Source organism: Vipera berus (genome assembly GCF_964194415.1).
Source record: "Vipera berus genome assembly, chromosome: 7".
NCBI classification, from domain to species: domain Eukaryota; kingdom Metazoa; phylum Chordata; class Lepidosauria; order Squamata; family Viperidae; genus Vipera; species Vipera berus.
In genome coordinates this window covers 9,521,926-9,542,272 of record NC_138209.1, presented here as the reverse complement: position 1 = coordinate 9,542,272, position 20,347 = coordinate 9,521,926, and the positions used below count along the sequence as shown (strand labels likewise).

Genomic DNA, 20,347 nt, shown 5'->3' with positions numbered 1-20,347 from the left:
TGACAAGGAAATCACTGCGAACACAATATATAATTGCAACTGTTTGGCTGTAAAAATGGTATGTCACCAGCCATGTCCTCAGCCAACAGATGGACAGTTAAAAAAATGCAAAGTATAAAGCAGGGGTCTTCAAACCTGGCCCTTTTACGACTTGTGGACTTCAACTCCCAGAATTCCTCAGCCAGGCATGCTGGCTGAGGAATTCTGGGAGTTGAAGTCCTCAAGTCATAAAAGGGCCAAGTTTGAAGACCCTTGGTATAAAGAAACAAACAGTGGAGAAGCCCTCCTAATGGATAGGCAATGATGCACCAATGCAAATCCTGTGATTACAGTTTTGCATCAGATGTGTGATATACACACACAGCAATTGTGGCATTGATACGATTTGCCAGAGATGCCCCCGGATTTGACAAAATTGATAAAGCAATAGTTCTCTAATTGTGGGTTGTGGGATGTAGCAATGTTGCAGGGTTGTTGTTGTTTTTTTTTAAATCTGATCGGGTCTGCACAGGCCTATGGGACTGTGGTCAAAACTCACTCTGGGCTACGTCCCTCACTTTGTCTCTGCAAGGTTGACTCAGCCTTCCATCCTTCCGAGGTAGGTAAAATGAGGACCCAGATTGTTGGGGGCAATTAAGCTGACTTTTTAATAATGCCGCTTGGGGTGTGTGTGAAAGCCCTAATAAGCAGGCATATACATAGAATGAAGGCTACTGCTAAGCTTGTAAGCCGCCCTGAGTCTTCGGAGAAGGGCGGGATATAAATGGGATTAAAATAAAAATAAAATAAAAATAAATAAAGCTCATAGCAGGCAGTTGTGGTGCCACTGCAAGGTTTGAGAAATTCTGTGGTAGATAAGTTAAAATTCAACCATTAAAAGTGCATATCTATGCTGTGTCCAGTCCTAACCCCAGTGAAATAATTAATTTTCATGGTGGATCGAACAAGCCCATTTATCAGTTTAAGGGATCTTAGGATCTCACAGTTTAACAACCTCTGTCACAGGTGTTTGGTGTCTCTTGGACTTTATAGGTTATGTAATTACATTGCAGCCAAACAGGTTAATAATTACATAGGTTCTTATATCACAGTGTTGGATCTGAAAGAGAAGGGGTTAGAAAAGTCAGGAGGGTGGTTTTGGCAGCATTGCCTAAGTATTTGTATATGTGGGGACATTGATTACAGGTTTACAGTTTTTTATATAATTTCATTCCTTTATAACATAAAATATGGAAATGCAAAAGCAAATAGTAAGGAACAACGATAGGAAAAGGGGGAAAAGAGAAGTGTGGAAAAGGGTGCAGGGAGAAAAAAAAAGGCATTGATTTCCAACTCCCATAAGGCATTGATCAAATCTCAACTTTTCACATTCTATAGTAGTATGAACTAGCCATTTCTATATCACCAAACCAATCTAATGAATAAAACCCAAAATCATAGTACCATTTTTTCCCCACCTCAAGGACAAAGTCCAGAAGGGGTTTCCGAGTAGAAACAAAAATATTTATATTCTTTTCTTTTATCAAAACAGTCAATTTAGCCATCTCTGCTAATTCCATTAGTCTTTGTAGCCATTTATCCATAGTGGAAATCAAAACATCCTTCCATTTTTTTTGCACAGAGCAGTCTTGCTGCCGTCACCATATATAAAATCAGAGTTCCAATTCCCCCCCCCCAAGTTTTTTTCCCCATTAGACCCAGAAGGAAAGCTTCTGGTTTAATCTTTATAGTCACTTTAAGAATTATCTGCATTAATGTATCCTATTCCAATATTTCTTTCCTTTATCACATGTCCACCAGTTACCGTCTTATCTTTCTGATCCCTGCCCCTTCTTTGTGGGCATTGCTGGTGACTTTCAACACCAGGGGTCTTCAAACTTGGCCCTTTTATGACTTATGGACTTCAACCCCCAGAATTCCTCAGCCAGCATGCCTGGTTGAGGAATTCTGGGAGTTGAAGTCCACAAGTCATAAAAGGGCTAAGTTTGAACACCCCTAACATATACAGTTCTTTAGCGTTCACATCATGATAGTTTTTGTCAAGAGGCAGAGTTAGGCTACTGAATTGCAGAAAAAAACTATCAGCATGTGTTGTTCCTTGATAGATCTTGATTTTGAAATCGGCCTTCCATGTCTGAGTTGCTAGGGTGGATGGGAAATGTAGTCCAGCTTTTCTGAAGGATGATTAGAGGAAGGTAGATAACTTTTTCCTAGGCTAAAATCTTGTTTCATGCACGCATTGGTGTCTGTATCTTTTTTATTTATTATGTTTTTTAGATTGCTCAGTAAACCATATTCACCGGGCAATCTGTTAAGAGCATATGATACAAAATGGATGTATAACACAATAAAACAAGAGCATAAGGTTGATAAAAGTTACATCTCCATTATCAGCAGCAACAATAGCAGTAACATTTGATGTTATTGCAGGTAAAATTGCATGCCATCTGTAAAACAATATTGGATAATTTTAAAACAGTTTCCTAAAATGAGTGGGAAAATAAAAAGGTTCTCGTTTGTCACTGGTAAGGCCACAAAGAAGCATCAGTCCAAAAGGGGTGTACAATAAAATGGGAGGGGCTTTGATCACATGATTGTAGCCACCATCTTGATTTTTTTTAAAAAAAATCCCCACCTCCATTGATGGGCTCACACTGAGGCAAAAGCTTTGCAGGTGTGCTGGTACAGGGTCAATATGAAAAAAGTCTTTTTATTTCCACACACACACACCTTGTAGCCGTTCACTTTGGCTGATTTGATGGTGTCTGTTTGTCTGTCTGTCTTTGTCTATATCTGTCTGTCTGTCTGTCTATCTATCTATCTATGTCTGTATCTATCTATGTCTGTATATCTATCATCTATCTATCTATCTATCTATCTCTATCTATCTATCTATCTATCTATCTGTATCTGTTTGTATCTATCTATGTCTGTATCTATCTATGTCTATGTCTGTATCATCTATCTATCTATCTATCTATCTATCTATCTATCTATCTATCTATCTATCTATCTATCTATCTATCTATCTATCTATCTATCTATCTCTATATCTATCTATCCATCTATCTATCTATCTATCTATCTATCTATCTATCTATCTATCTATCTATCTATCTATCTATCTATCTATCTGTATCTATCTATGTCTGTATCTATGTCTGTATGTCTCTATCTATCTATCCAAAATGGCTCCCAATCAAAGACTCAAAAAGACCTATAAAATCACATTAAAACTGTAAAACCAAACTGATTAAAACATTAAAAAACAAAAGGTAAAACCTTTCACCAAGTCAAGAATTCTAAATCCTGGTCTTTCCCCAATACCTGGGGGTGGGGGTGGGAGGGTGGGGAGCCACATCTTCAAAGCTGTATGGAAGAACTAAGAGGGTGAAGATCTGGTAAACGTCAGGGGCCAGAATGTCCACAGGGCAGGGGCAGCTGTGAAAAAGGCACACTTCCTAGCTCCCATCAGATGGCAATATTCAGGGGAAGGGAATAGGAGCATCTAATCTGATAGGACATGTAGGTCTCCTTGCTATAACCCTGTGCCACACAGGGCTTTAAAGGGGATAACCGCCATCTTGAATTGCACCCAGAAAGAAATGGGAAGCCAGTGCAGCGGTTTTACATGGGCAGATGTAGAGGGGCCCCATCGCTATGTGCATGGCTGCATTCTGAACCAGTTGCAGTTTCCACATGGTCTTCAAGGGCAGCCCCAGGTAGAGCAGAGCACATTGCAGTAATCCAGGTCATAACCAAACTATGGTAAGCAAGGCTAGATGAAAGTTGTGAGGAAAAAATATTCGTTTTTAAATAGTCCCAGTCTGTTTATCGATTCTTCTCCTTCCTGTGGCACGATGCATATTTATTAAAATTTCCTGTGCTCCAAAAGATGACCACTGATATTTTTTGTTGCCAATAACAGCATATTCTGTTTCCTCCTGTACAAATCACCCTTTGGGATAGAGCCATTACTTAACCTTGCTAACGTTTTAGAAATATCTTTTTTCCTGTGTTGCAAATTAATTAATTATTATTATTTTGTCTTCTAGGGCCGGTGCATAAACTTTACCAGAGTGCAATCTCAGTAAAACAAGGAGAAAAGAAGAAAAGAAAAGAAAAGAAGAAAAGCCATTATGTTTTTTTATTATAACCAAATGAAGACACTGAGTGAAGCACTTATGAAGAAATCCTCAGAATAAACCCCTAGCTAGCCCCTAGCTAGGATGTTTATTCCATTTGGCTCTGCAAAAGTCATCCGTTGCCACGTAAAGCTTTTCCATTTGCCATTATCTTTCAGCTTACTGCCTCATACAGTATTCCTTACAGTATTAGCCACTCGGCAAGTGGCCACGTGAAGAATTTTGGCGTCGTGTGTCTAGTTTTCCACAGCAAATCCAGCATAGGAAACCATGAACAAGTGCCTGATCAGGTTGGCCTTTTGTGATTTTAACACTCAAGCCTTGGTGGGCCTCTTCCCTGCAGTAGTCTTGTTTTATGGGCACGAAGACAGAACTTATTATTTAAATATGAATGTATTTACCACAAGGAGGAGAGCAACATTCCCACCAGGCTGAAAAAAAACAAAAAACATGGAAGGAGCCCATTGCCCTACAGCGGTGTCATTTCATGGAAATCTTTGAGTCTCAGTCCTCGTTCCCCCTGCTCGGCCGCCCGGTTAAATTGTGCCTTACGGGGAAACCTCTGACTAAAAATCTTGTCACTTTGACGCTGTGCCGTACACATGTACAACCCAATGTAGTTGTGGTGCCTCAAGGTATTGGTGGCGAGCAAAAACTTTTGCCCTCTAGTTTCCGAAGACACCTTTCTTGTACATGATGCAGCCGGGACAAGAAGAAAAATTAATAGAGCGTTATTCTCCAGGAAGACCGCCTGGAACCAAAGATCTCGAGTGGAGATTGAGGGAGCTGAGGCGTCGAGGCTTGTGCAGTGCGCCTAATTGTGTATCTTCCCCTTTTCTGCACTTGGTGCTCAGTAGCGCATAAAAACATTGTCCTTTGTAAACATACGTAGTAATTCTGGGCTTATGGATTATTGTAATAGGATGAAGAAGGAAAAAAATAACCAGCCACCACAAAGCTGGCTTCTCAGGGTCTTTTTCTCTTTCTCCCTCCGTCTCTTTCTTCTCTTTTCTCTTCCCTTCGCCTTAACCATCATCGAACCCTCCAAGGGCTCTTCAGCGTCACAAACCAGCAACTCTCTCTTTGCCTGAGAATTTCAAAGTTTAATTAATATAATTAAAGGCAACAGCAAGCAGCAGCCTGTGAAGGTTTGGCTCATCTTTTTTTATGCCTTTTGACATTGAATGACCTATCCCTGTAATGCGCATTACTCAATTTTGAGGGTCTACCATGCTTTGGTGGAGATTCAACTGTGGGACCAAGAGAGAGGGTGGGGGGGGGAAGGGGAGAAGGCAAGATACTTTTATTTTTCCCTCCCCCCCTCTCCATTTCCACAGCAAATGTGTAGCGTGCCAGCAACCAGGAGACATTGGCCAAGTAGGTATTACAATTTTATATATGTAAACATACCAAAAAAGAGAGAGAGAAAGTGTGTCGTGTCACATCGGCCATGCCAAACAGTGTTAGCGTAAAAGGAAGCTCGGTGGGGTGGGGTGGGGTGGGGGAGGAAGGCAGCAGCTGAAGAAAAAGGCTCAAATGATCCAGTCACTTTCGATACTGTACTTCAGATGCAAAATGGATATTCGAGGCGAAACCTGACAAAATGCGCCTACTTTGATGGGAACCGGTATAGACAATGACCAGTGGCTGGGTCAGTGGGATGTCTCTCTGCAAGCAGGGAAGCTTATCAAATGACACTAAAAATAAGTTCAACAACCATCACGTTTGAGGGGAAAGGGGGAATATTTCATGTTGGGCGGGCATGCTTGTGCACAAGATGGAGAAGGCGAAGGCGTGCGTGTTGGTCTAATTATCCCGCCTTTGTTGCTTGGCACTGAAACCTCAAGGGGCATAAAATTATTCCCTTGGCCGATGACCAGATTTGCAGCTTTTCCTGAGCAAGGCTTTTCCCCCCAACAGGCATCCCCTTGCTGATGAGGAAGGACATGCCGGAGGAAGTCTTGTTCTTTAGATCAAAGAAGGTAGAAAATGTAATGTGGTAGAAAATGTTGGAAGACCAGGGTCTTCCACGCAATCACTATGGGAGGCACTGTCTGGCCACAAATATGATAGATAGATAGATAGATAGATAGATAGATAGATAGATAGATAGATAGATAGATAGATAGACGGATGTTTAGGGATATGCTGTTGCCCAGGTGGTCAAAATGTTGAGGGTATTGAAAGAAACTGGGAAAAGAAGCTGTTACAATCATGAGGGACTTGAGGTTCTGTACAGTTGAGGTGGATTCAAGCCAGAGGGGAAAAAACATGTTTCTCAACATCCTAGAAAATAGCTTGGTTGGTCTACTATGGCAAGGGTGTCCCAACTTTGGCAACTTTAAAACCTGTGGACTTCAACTCCCAGAATTCCTCTGGGTGGGGAAATGTCTGGCTGGGGAATTCTGGGAGTTGAAGTCCATAAATCTTAAAAGTTGCCAAGGTTTGAGGAAACAAATCTAAAAATTAGTTGCAGTGCCAAAGGGTTTAGGAGGTAACCAACCTGGCGTTATTTTTTGAAAGGGAACCCAGAGGAAGACCTGTGAAGCTAGTATCGTAAGTTAAATGTGTAGGTAAGTTGATATGAGAGAATAAGCTCATAGAAGAACAAACATTGGTGAAGGAAAGTCACATGGTCTATGAAAGGTAGATCTTGCATCGGTCAGCTTTTAGAGTTACTTTGCGGTATCAACAAGTACAGAATGGAAATGTCTCAGTTGACAATGTATACATCAATTTGCAGAAAGCCTTTGACAATATCCAAAGCTTTTGAGTACACCTAACTAGCGAGCCTGTCCTTTTATGGATTGCTACTATACTCAACAACAGAAAGTGAAGACTAATTCACACTCTTCTCAGGAAGCAGAACTGAGACTGGAGCTTTTTAACTTGTTCCTAGGTGGTGTTGGTTGAGTTTAAGCAGAGAACCGGTCAAGGTTGTGGTGAAAACCAAAAACGGGACTTTCTGTAACCAACCAGGAATGAAACTTGAGGTCAACTCAAAAGTATGGCAGCTGTGAGAAAGATAAATCCCATCGTAGAGATCCTTAACAAAAGGATTGCAAATGAAACTTGTCATACTGAACTTATCCAAATCTTGTGATATATTTGCATTTGGAATGTGATTTACAGTTCTGGTTATAAAGTTTGAAAAGGATGGTGCAATAAAGCTTGGGGGGGGGAAAGTGCAGAAGGTTGTAGCCATAATCTTCAGGGAGCTAAGCTTAGCTTTGAAAAAGTTGATGCAATGTGTAGAGGAAGTGGATGGAGAAGAGTGTTCTCCCTCTCTCAAAATGTTAGGATCATCCACTAAATCTTATCGGAAGGAGATTTAGAAGAGAGAGATGGAAGCATTTCATGCAACACGTAATTTGTGGAATTCATGACCAGAAAAAGTGGTGATGATCGCCATCAACTTGTATGGCTCTCAGAGGGGACTTGGATAAATCCATGGAGGAGAAGTCTACCAAAGGCTTGAAGACTCTTATGTTACTTGCAGGTTGGAGAAGTCTTCCTTTAGATACCAACAATAGGGGGAAAGTGATGGGAGGAAGATAGCACCCTGGATCCTTTTTTTTTTTTTTTTTGGACCTTTTTTGGTTGACTGACCGCTGTGAGGAAGCAAATGCTGGATTAAGAAGGACCTTGTTCCCCAAATAGTTGGTCTTACATTCTTACCTAGTCTTGGTTTAAGATGATCTTTCTCACCGAAAGCATGGCTGAACTCGGGCCACCAGGTGTATTGTGAGTTCACTCAGATAAAAGACTTAAGATTCTGTGCTGCTGTTCTTAAAGGCTGTTACATATTTGAAATGGATTGCTGGTCTTCTCCAATTAATGGTTTCCACCATTGAAGCTGCCTTCCCGAACCGTTTTGTAAAGGGTAAGGAGGCATGCCACAGGCTAACTCAGGGGATGTGTTATGCTTAAATAATTCTGTAAAATTGTCTCATTGTATAGTGTGTTAATCGTGGGGTTAGCAATGGCGGTAACAGAACAAGATGGCACCACAATCTCCTGCAGCTCTTAAAGGGTTTAGCTCATAGCTTTAAAACCAGATCCGCAGACTTTTGCAGCTGGGGAAGAAATATGATAAGATAGAAATATTTGATGTACAGAATGCTTAATACCTGCAATTGCTCACAAGCAAATACCTTGTTTATCTGTGTGATTTTTTTATGGTGCAAGAATAAGGTAAACATCAAATCATGTCAGTTTCGTATCCACTTCCTATAGTTTTGGATCACTACATGGAAATATCTAATAGGGGATTTGAAATTAATTCATATTGCATGTTAAACATATTTCAAGACAAGCATTTAGAAAAAGACTTAATACATTTTGTTTGTTTAGAAAACAGTCTAATACATTTTGTCACAAGGGATATTTAGTTTCTTCCTTTATTAAAATTATATTGAGAGATTGCACCAATCTCAAAATAGATATATTTACAAAGAAGGCATTGGTTAATGAGTTTTGGTATTCAAACAGATCATATAAAAATTGATCATATACTGTATTTCTATCTTTAAGACTTTCTATTCTAATTCCTTATATTCCTTTCTATGGAACAACGAAGGTTTTTCAAGGTACAACTTCTCATTATTTAATTCAACTGATAAAAATAATTTAAACCAATACATCCTGTCATAAATGATTGCTAATCTCATTGTTGACTTTGAGAAAAAAACATTTCAAGATCTGTTTTAAAAGGGTGTTGTTGTTTTTTTGGCTGTTTACCAAGTTCATGTCCTGTCAGCTTTACTACAATTAACCAAACAGTATTAAATTAATAACATATATTAAAAGAATTAAAGCTATGTATTTATATCAATGCTGAATGAGTTTTCATTTCATTTTTAGTTTTCAAACATTGTAGAACCATAAAGGTTTAATATGTTGGATTGGGGGGGGGGAATTCTCGCAGAAAAAGAACATAAAGGTGCCATCTGAGAAAATAATTGTATACATTTCTTTATCCTGAATTTCTCAAACACATCTTAGATTTTGGAAATGATACAAGATGTAAAAACATGGAATTATTGTTTCTCTATACGCACATGTAGAGAATCTCAGGAAATCCTGAATAGCACTTTTCCCCTTGAAGCTTTAAATTGTGTGTTGAATTACATTATAATACAGTTATGTATTATAAAGTGAAATTTTTAAGAACAATTTTTTTTTGTTTAAATCTTCCTGAACCAATAGGTCTCAGCCTGGTCATTCATATATCGAACACACTACAATGCTCATGCATAACATTGATGGAATGTATGAAAAATATTTGTAATTCCTAAAAACCTTGCTTGTCTGCCCCATTTTCCCTCTGATCCTACATATTCCAAATACAGAATACCAGTGCTTATCAAAACTCCCCCCCCAAATATCCACCAGATCTTAATTGCATTAATGTCTAGAAATGAGCATCCATTCATTCATTCACTTCTGGTATATAAACATGAAATTGAGAAGGGAAGTCTTCACAGTTGGGTGAAAAAGCCTCTGCAGGAGACCAAAAAAAAATCAAAATGGCAGCCACAATAATGAAAGAGACGCCCCTTTTTATATATGTCAGGTGCATTAAAAGAGCTAAGACTTCAATCCTGTGGGCCTGGCCACCTTCTTGATGCTTTAAATACCTCCCCAGTAACTTCCCTAGTTTGGTTACAAAACGTTCCTCACATCACGGACATTTATATGAATAATCTATAGGTGCTCTGTAAGCATGTAAAGGAATTTACAGAGAATGAAAGGAAAAGATCCATTCAGCCAGGACTTGAAAATTACTTAGTCCTGGCAAAGAGGAAAGTGAAAAAAACCTGAAAATAACCCTACCTTGATTTTGATTTGTGGAAGGTGGGACAAAGATAGACTTGAGCAAATTTTCAATTCAGTGAAGAGCTTTTGTTTCGTTTTTCCCCTGAAATCCTTGCTAATCCTTGAGTTGGCTCTTAGATTCTTCATTAGGACTTGAATTATTACATTTCCACCAGTCTTAGACTGTGAATCTAATAGTAGGTTTTGCCCACAGATAGTTAAAAACAACAATATTACTTATATTAAGGTTTCCCCTTAATGGCTTGTTCATTCCTTCCCTACCTCCAAGGTTAGCTTAGAGGAAGGCAGAACAGGTGAATGTTGTTTAAATGTTAGTTGTACCATATGTAATTTTCATTCTATGCAGTAAATTGATTCCATGTATAAAGAACCCTGATATTGGCAATAGATTAAGTTGCATTTATTTCAAAGTCTTTAAAATAATGTTTCCAAAATTGATTTAGTGCACGAAATAAAATAGTGACCAAGAGTACGGTAAAAGACTAGAATTTTACATTGGTATCATCCAGCCCTTACTAAATATTACAAAAGGCACATTGTTTTCAAGTTTAAAGCGCTCTATATTTTCCTAACTGTTTTAGAGAAAGTTCTTATAGCCTGCCATATCCATTTGAGCTAAATCAACAACACAACATGCTTATGAGGCATCAGAACTGAGTGTCTCTGCCTTGGTTGACTCTCATGTTTCCCCTTTTTTTAATTTATTAATTTTTTACAATAACATTCTTTAGTGCTTAGTAAACAGCATGTTGTTTGGATTCGTATGTTTAAAAACAATAATAATTTCTATAGTTCCATAATCAATATCTTAATTAATGATATATTTCTTTGATCTTCTCTTCATCCAATAATATTCTTTTGTCAAGATTAAGCAAATATTATTCTTAAAATTCAATATATATAAAGTTAAATGTAAACCTTTTTCTTGTGTTTATACAAATAACAGTAACATCAGCATATAGGTTCTTTTCTTATCAGTTTATATTTCAATTGTGTTTATAAAAGTCATCTTGTTAGGTCACTATATGTCCTGTTTTCAAGATTTTTATTTAAGCCTAATTTCCCCTCTGTATTCAAACCATTCTTATCAGGCATAATTTTCTCAAAATTAATAACCTTTAAATATCCAACCTTTTCATTCATGTGCACCATCCCAATATTTTTACATTTCATATATTATAGAAATTGCTATCCTGCTTATATATCTTATCTCTCTTACTGTGAGACCCCTTTATATCCATAACTTATCTATTCTTTTAACTGTATTCAAACAGGTGTTTGATCATATAGTACTTCATCTGGTAAATCGCATCAAATCTCTCAGATCTGATTCTAGCTTTCTTTTGCCAGGTAGCTTTCCAAGTTAGTGTGTTTGACTTACTCAGGGGTTTTTCCTGTATTTTTGTAAATGTTGTTGGGAATAGAAAAAACAAGTTAGATAAGACATGTGTTTTTTCTCTCCCAAACTTTAATGATTGTCCTGGTTGCTCTGTAGTCCATTTTATTAGGTCTTCTTTCCAATCTTCAAGTTGATTTTGAGGTCCCGAAAAATAGGATATCTTTTCCATTTCCATTGTTGTGGCAAAACCTTGCAAGTTTTCTTTTGTTTGTATTAATTTGTAGTTCTCTTCCTCTATAGTTTCCTGCTTTGGGTCACTGTCCTCTGATTTGTATTCTATCATCTAGTTTGTTTGTTCATTATTTTCATCATTTTCTGAGAATTTTTTACTTATAAGTTTAAGTTGGAAATGTGCTCATTTATGCCATCAAAGTTGCTTTTAATCTCATCATGATTTGAAATCATTGTCATTTGACTCTATCGCAGCATTGCATACATTTCTTCCTGGAAAGTAAAAAAATTTTTGCCATCCATCTTGCTACTCTTAGCAGCTTATAATATCAAAATAACAACCATGAAAATATATATACATATGCCAAATTTGGATTTTGCCAACAAAGAATTAACAGGGAGACTGATATAGGTATTTCAAGCTTTTTTGCTCTCACCATTCAGCCACACCCTTCTGAGATTCAAACCTGGGCTGTCTGCACATTAGGCAGGTGTTTTAACCTCTAGGCCACAGGCTCTTTCTCAATTTGTCAGCCGAGACTAGGGGAAGAGATATGTCTTAAGTGTTTTTTTTTAATACCCTGTGTCGACCCAAATATGGCAAAAGAAGAAAAAAGACTCATATTTGGGTTGACACAGGGTGTTCAAAAAAACTATATATATAAACTCAGAAAACATATATATATATATATATATATATATATATATATATATATATATATATATATATATGTGTGTGTGTGTGTGTGTGTGTATGTATACATTATGTATGTATGTATGTGTATATGTGTATGTATGTACATATGTATACATATGTACATACATACACACACACATAAATGTGTAACGTCACAATGAAATCATAATAAAAATACAACTTATAACTAAAATTAAAAGATGGGGAGGAATGTATTAAAGCAGCCTAAAAATGCAGATGCAAGTGCTTTAATATTTAAGAGGTCCATTGATTGTAATGAATCAATGAAAAATAGTTAGATTTATCCAGCATAAAATGCTGCACTCACTTCCAAATAATTTTCAGTGTGTACACAAATCAATTCTTAACTGAGTGCTGGGCCATTTTGAACCCAAAAAAAGAAGAATGAGATTTGTTGGTTGGCACGAGGAATTAGAAAGCCTGGTTTTGTGCTTGAGTTGACAGCAGAAATGTTGGTTCTAACTCTTCAGTTTGTCTATTGCAATGTAAGAAAATTATTTTTGAGGGCAGATTTTCTCCTTGGAATCCCGTTGATGCTCAATTGCCCTAAATCTATTTCAGATGTGATAAAAGGTCCCTGGTTCGGTCTAACTTCCCATTATGGTTTGGAAACAAACGCCATTATGTCCCCCAAAGTATCTTCTTTAAAGAAAGCAGGAATTCCAGAATATGAGACTTCAGAAGTCAATAATAATGATGAAAAGACAGATGTAGTGCAGAGAATAAAGTCTTCCATGCTGCTTTGAGAGCACTCAAACTGGGCAAAAAAAAAGAGGCAGGATACAAGTGGCTGTAAATAAATTAGCTAATTAATATTGGATGCCACCATTGCTAAGCTACTTAAAGCCTCACAAAGGCAGCAGGATCATCCATGGTGCTTATACATTAATACGTTTAAAAAGTCCACAGTAAATTGCTTTTCCATTGGACTTCATGGCAGCTGCGAGGAACATCAAATAAAATGGACTGTGACTTAAGACTGCAATTCAGTTGAAAGACCCAGTATCTTCTCATACAAATCTCCATTCATGCTCAGTTCAATGGACAAGGGAGTAGCAGTGGCTGAAAATGCATGCTTTTTTTTTCTGATGGAAATAAAATTAGGGGAGACCTTAATATACTGCCTTAAACACTCAGAGAAAAGACAGGATAAAAAAGAGGTTTTCTCCCTCTACCAGCTTCTATTCAATCTGGTTGGGGTTTGTTTGTTTTTTTAAAAAAAAATTGCTTTCAAAATTTTTCTTTAAGTGGCAGTATGGTCAAGGACAGCTTGCAAGTCCTGTTTTTCATTGGACCCATCATCTTGCCGATAGTCTGCTACTTCCCCAGTTTTCCACACATGCATTCAATGGAAGATATCCAGAAGGAAATGTTGGGACTTTTTTTTCCAGGAGTTTTATTCCTCTTGCTGCTGAGGAGGAGTTGGATAATATTTCCTTCCATGGAGAAATTTTTTTGGGGGGGAAAAATGTCATTTGCCCCATCGCTCTTTCTGCAAATTTGGTGGAACCAATGCATACAAATAATTAAGTAACAGGTAAATGTGAGATACCTTAATGTTGATCTCTGTGGAACACGTATGATTTCCAGAATGACTTAAACTGTGCTCAGCCTTATCAAAATCATCAATCTAGGGTTTTCACTTAACAGAATAACAGAGTTGGAAGGGACCTTGGCGGTCTTCTAGTCCAGCTACCTGCTTAAGCAGGAAACCCTATACCCTTTCAGACAAATGGTTGTCCAATCTCTTCTTAAAAACTTCCCATGTTAGAGCATTCACAACTTCCGGCGGCAAGCCATTCCACAAATTGATTGTTCTAATCGTCAGGAAATTTCTCCTTAGTTCTAGGTTGCTTCTCTCCTTGATTAGTTTCCATCCGTTGTTTCTTGTCCTGCCTTCAGGCGCTTTGGAGAATAGCTTGACCCCCCTCTTCTTTGGGGCAACTCTTGAGATATTGAAACGCTGCTATCATGTCACCCCAAGTCCTTCTTTTCATTAAACCAGCCATACCCAATTCCTGCAACCGTTCCTCAAATGTTTTAACCTCCAGTCCCTTAATCATCTTTGTTGCTTTCCTCTCTACTCTTTCTAGAGTCTTCTTGAGGCACAAATGACTAGAATCAAATTATCCTACTTCACATTATGTGAAGACACATTATGTGGAGAAGGCTCTAGTGCTGGCAAAGGTGAAAGAAATGAGAAGATGACCAGCAGCAAGGTGGACGGTCTCAGTTTACAGTGATGGTGGATGCACCACTGGAAGGACTAGATTAGGAATCATCAGGGAGAAACTGACCTGGACGTGAGGGCACATAATCCATCAAACAAACAAATATGGCATTTTAATCTTTGCTTTAGAAGATGATGCATAAAAGACCTCAAAGAGAGGAATTAATCATTTCCAATCTCTCACAATAACACTCGATAAAACATTTAATTATGGCAGTTCCCCACGCCAGCTCCAAAGTAAGAGAGTTTCTGAGGTGGACCATCTTATTTTCCCTTCTCTCACTCATCAGTGTTGGTCACCACATTACAAAAAAGTTGTTGAGGCTTTGGAAAAAGTGCAGAGAAGAGCAACTAAGATGATTAAAGGCCTGGAGACAAAAACATATGAAGAACGGTTGCAGGATTTGGGTTTGGCTAGTCTAGAGAAAAGAAGGACTAGCGGGGACATGATAGCAATATTCCAGGATTTCAGAAGTTGCCACAAAGAGGAAGGAAGGAAGGAAGATATCTGAGGGAACACCTGCTGCCAGCATCAAGCTCCCTTCGTCCAGTGCACTCCCACAGGGAGAGTCTTCTCAGGGTGCTGCCGGTAAAAGATTGCCGGTGGATAACACCCAGGGGGAGGGCCTTCTCAGTGGGCGCGCCTGCCCTTTGGAACCAGCTGCCCGCGGAGCTTAGGACTGCCCCCGACCTCCGTTCATTCCGCCGGGACCTGAAGAGCTCTCTGGCCCAGGCTAAGAATTTTTTAAGTTTTAATTTTTTAATTTTTAATTTTAACTGGGTTTTTATTTTTTCTCAGGGTTTCATTTAATCTTTTTTAATTTGTTTTAACTTTTGTATTGATTTTCTTTTAAATATCCTGTAAACCGCCCTGAGTCCTTCGGGAAAGGGCGGTATATAAATCTAAATAAATAAATAAAAATTAAAAAAAAAATATTCTCCAAAGCACCTGAGGGCAGGACAAGAAACAATAGATGGAAACTAATCAAGGAGAGAAGCAACCTGGAATTAAGGAGAAACTTCCTAACAGTGAGGACAATTAACCAATGGAACAGCTTGCCTCCAGAACTTGTGGGTGCTTCATCACTGGAGGATTTTAAGAAGAGACTGGACAGCCACTTATCTGAAATGGTATAGGGTCTCCTGCTTGAGCAGGGGGCTGGACTAGAAGACCTCCAAGGTCCCTTCCAACTCTATTCTGATTGATTGATTGATTGATTGATTGATTGATTCGTCAGCAGGTTTCAATGCTGATTTCATTATCAGGGAAGAATCTAGCTTCATATTCGATTCATTTCAAAGAAAAAAGAAGATTCAGACTTGGAATTTGACAGTGATAAGGAACAAGTGAGATCAAGGGACAAAATGGATAATCAAAAAACATTTTCAACCAAAGGATAGGAAGGTAAATAATTCAAGTACTTATATAAAGCCCATTGGCTGATAAACATCAGGATATTTGCTGATGAGTTTCCCCCTTAATATCCTCTGTGCAATTGCCAGGCCAAGTTAATTACTGGACCTGATGAATCAGTTTTTATTTTGCAAATTGTTTTCTGTAGGCTTAGTTAAGATGCTTGCATATTTTTGTCTCTACATCTGCTTAGTGATGTTAGGGAGTACAATTAAAAAAAATATCAATTTTGTTCTGTAATAATTACTTAATGGTGTTGGAAATACCTTGGCACAGGCTAAATAAGAACTGGGGTGATTGAATCACTTGAATTTGAATATATGGCCTCAGTGTGCCATCTTAGAAAGCTGTCATTTGGTACTTTTGTTTTAAAAAGGCAATGGTCAAAACGACACACTGGATTGAAGTTTAGCAAAGGCCCTAGAAAGGCCTTTGAACTACTGAAATTTAGGTAAGATAACTTTTTTATTAGACTTCAGTTACTGGGCACCCATGAGTTCTACTGTTCTGTACCAGCCTGCTACCGGCCCTGCAGAAAAGGCAGGGACAACCCCTTTTACAAGAAGGCAAGAGGCTGGAATTAAGCCTGCCAAATTTATTGATACAAAAACAAACAAGACACGAACCAAGAAACAGGAGCTTTTCAAGCGGTTGCCTTCAGCAAACCAGCCCTCCCACGCATTCCCCTTTTATACAGTTTAGGGCGTGGCTTCTCTCTGCCTCCTTCCGAGGTGCCCCATTGCCTTCCTCTGTTTACTCCTGATTGACTGCCTCCTGCGTCGGGCGTCCTTGAACAGGGCCAGCTGTGGGTCATCTTCATCCACGCTGTCAGGCTCACACAGCTGGGTCTCCGTCGTGACCAGGTGGGAGGGGCCTGGCTGAGGGCTCTCATCAGCAAGCTCTTCAACATCCCCCTCCTCCTCCTCTGAGTCGTCCGACCCAACTGCCGAACCCACAGGCTGACCCTGAATCACAACATCTATATACAAGTAGTCCTTGACTTAAAATAGTTCATTTAGTGACCATTCAAAGTTACAACAGCACTGAAAAAAGTGATCTATGGCCGTTTTTCACAGTTACAATTTTTGCAGCATCTCCCTGGTCAGGTGATCCAAATTCAGACATTCAGCAACTGACTCATATATGTGACGGTCAGAGCTTTTTTTCTCATAGAACGCTCAGAACGGAGTTCCGGCACCTTTTTTGGATGGAACCTTGTAGGGTAGGCAAGGTGGGTTGTATGACATGTGTGAGTTCCGGCTCCTTTTTCTTTTACAAAAAAAGCACTGTTGACGGTTGCAGTGTCCTGGCGTCAACTGATCACCTTTTGCGACCTTCTCACAAAGAAACTCAATGGGGAAGCCAGATTCACTTAACAACCAAGTTACTAACTTAAAACTGCAGTGATTCACTTAACAACAGTGGCAAGAAAGGTTGCATAATGGGAGAAAACTCACTTAACAAATGTCTCACTTAGCAACAGAAACTTGGGGCTCAGTTGCGGCCGTAAGTCAAGAACTACCTGTATTTATCACATTTCACTTTTTCCAGAACAAGTCATTCATAACATGTATGTTTTGCTCTTAATGAAAACTAGTATCAACTCATTTTTACAATTCCCAATATTTCGGGCTTTGCAACTTCTTGTTTTAGGAAATGCTCTTCTTTTTCAGCGTTTCAGGTGCATATTTAGAAGTTAAAGGCAAACAGATAGAAAAGAGAAAGAAAAAAAGTAGTCACTGTCAGCATTTTCCGGCTGGAATAAGAATTGAAAAAAGAATTGCAACCTCAACCTTTTGCTTTTCATTTCCAAACCTTTCAAGACATTTCTCAAACAATAAATTCACTCTAATAGTCAAAATCTAAAGTTAGAGTTTCATATATTTTTTTCCAGTTCTGATTACAAGATCCAGAAGTGGTTTTTCAAATGAAAACAAAACTAGATACTTTCTCTTTAATTAAAGCAATCAATTTTGCCATCTCTGTCATCTTCATCAACTTTACCATCCATTCTTCTGTTGGAGGAATTAGTGTATGTTTTCATCTCAACACTGTTAACATATATTTCTGTGTAAATCTATTTTTCTTTCTTTGCCCATCAAACTTAAATGGAAGCAAATATTAAACTTGATCAACCCCTAGACTGTGAAACAGCCCACTTGAGCCACAAACTAGCCCACTGCACTCCAGCCCAGTTGTGGAAATTCAGTCCCTGTGACTAGTATATTATTCAGAAGCAGATGCTGAGTTAATTGACTGCACCGTAATTCAAGCAAATATGGACAAACCTATAGCTTATTTTAATTTTTCCTATCTTGACGCTAGTGATATTTAAGTCCTGTTTGTTTTGCAAGGACCCTTCACTTGTGAACTCAACACTGCAGGTCAAATGAACTGGAGTACAAGCACAGAAGTGTAGAAACAAACTGGCTGTGGTTTGTGTTGTCACTCCCCTAGCAGCAGTTTGAAATATTATAAATATTTGAAATTATAAATATAAATAATTTATAATTTATAAAAATGTCTATATAATGTCTATATAAAAATGTCTATATAAACATAGAAATATAAATAATAATAAACAGGGCTTTTTTCTCATAGAACGCTCAGAACGGAGTTCCGGCACCTTTTTTGGATGGAACCTTGTAGGGTTGGCAAGGCGGGTTGTATGACATGTGTGAATTCTGGCTCCTTTTTCTTTTACAAAAAAAGCACTGATAATAAATATAAATAAAAAAAAGATGTTGAGACCATAGAAAGAGTGCAGAGAAGAGCAACAAAGATGATTAGGGGACTGGAGGCTAAAACATACGAAGAACAGTTGCAGGAAGTGGGTATGTCTAGTTTAACGAAAAGAAGAACTAGGGGTGACATGATAGCAATGTTCCAATATCTAAGGGGCTGCCACAAAGAAGAGGGAGTCACGTTCAACCTGTTCTCCAAAGCACCTGAATCAGGACAAGAAACAACGGATGGAAACTAACCAAAGAGAGAAGCAACCTAGAACTAAGGAGAAATATCCTGACAATGAGAAAAATTTGTCAGGACCCACCCCAAACCACGTTTTAGGAAGACAAAACTCTTGGAGCCAAATCTAGTCCAAAAAGAATCTTTACTATGACATGCTTGGTTGTAGGAATACAAGACAGGACTTAATATTGTTCCACGAACTAAACCCTTATAAAGAGTTCCCAGTTTAACCCCCCTTAACCCCATTTGGTCAGGCCCCCATCATTTACCTCGTATCATCCCTAAGGAACTTAGGACCTTTTATGTTTATTGCTCTCTTCCGTGACACAAGTCAGATGCTAGCCCCCCCTTTTGTTTCCCCAATTCAAAAGGCTTCTCTTTTCCTTTGAAATGCCTAATACCGGTTCAATACACATCCATTCCCTCCTCTTCGGGAGATGGCAGAATCCATGGAATAATGTTTGAAACATACATTTATGAATATGATATAAATGGATTCTGACACAATTAATCAGTGGAAGGGCTTACTTCCAGAAGTTGTGGGTGCTCCAACACTGGAGGATTTTAAGAAGAGACTGGACAACCATTTGTCCAAAATGGTACAGTGTTTCATGCTTGAGCAGGGGGTTGGACTAGAAGACCTCCAAGGTCCCTTCAACTCTGTTATTCTGTTATTTTTTTTCATTATGCATTTTTATTACCATACATTTCCCTAGTGTCTAATGCTGTGTTTCTCAACCTTGACAACTTTAAGATGGGCGGAGTTCAATTTCTAGAATCCTCTAGCTACCCATCTTAAAATTGTCAGGGTTGAGAAACCCTGATGCCTGAGGAGTCTTTACAATCTTCCAGAAGGTCAATAAATTTGGGGCCATTGGCATCTCAGTGGAAGACTTTTCAAAAGGGCAGGTGGCAAAAGCACATCTTCTACTCCCACTGATAATATTTCAGAGAGGAGACCTGTAGATTGCCTGGCCTCCTGGTGTTAGTAGGATAGGCTGAAATTACTGCAGATAATCGTTCTTCAGGTAATCTGTGCCATGCAGAGCTTTAACGATGATAACCGGCCTTTTAAATTGCACCCAGACGGTTGCTAGCAGCTTACACAGTGGATGTCACCTGTGCAAATCTTGATGTGCCTCTAACTCCGTTTACTGCTGGACCAGTGGAAACTTCCAAAAACCAGAACAAGAGTCAGCAGTCCATCTGCATTTAAAAGACAAAGGCCACTCTTTCGAAGACAGCAAAGTCCACATTTTGGACAGAGAGGTCTGCTGGTTGGAAAGAAGGGTCAAAGAGGCCATGTATATTAAAATTGAACAGCCCTCTCTCAACAGAGGGGGGGGATACGACATCATCTATCTCCAGTCTACAACACAGTCCTTTCAGCAGTTCCAAGAAGGCTCCACGCTCAGTTGCACCACTCAGGTGACCCTAAAGTCACAGATAAGCCTCCAGGTAG

At 38.8% G+C, this 20,347-nt stretch overlaps 1 protein-coding gene across 1 annotated transcript in view; it reads left to right on the top strand.

Annotated features, from left to right (window-relative positions):
- ANTXR2 (ANTXR cell adhesion molecule 2) overlaps positions 1-5,583 on the top strand; it is a 151,175-nt gene extending 145,592 nt beyond the window's left edge. Inside the window, exon 17 of the mRNA XM_081332803.1 lies at positions 4,056-5,583. Coding sequence (XP_081188929.1) covers positions 4,056-4,094 — 39 coding nt within the window. The 3' untranslated portion in view covers positions 4,095-5,583. The remainder of the gene's footprint in view (positions 1-4,055) is intronic.
- The last annotated feature ends 14,764 nt before the right edge of the window (positions 5,584-20,347 follow it).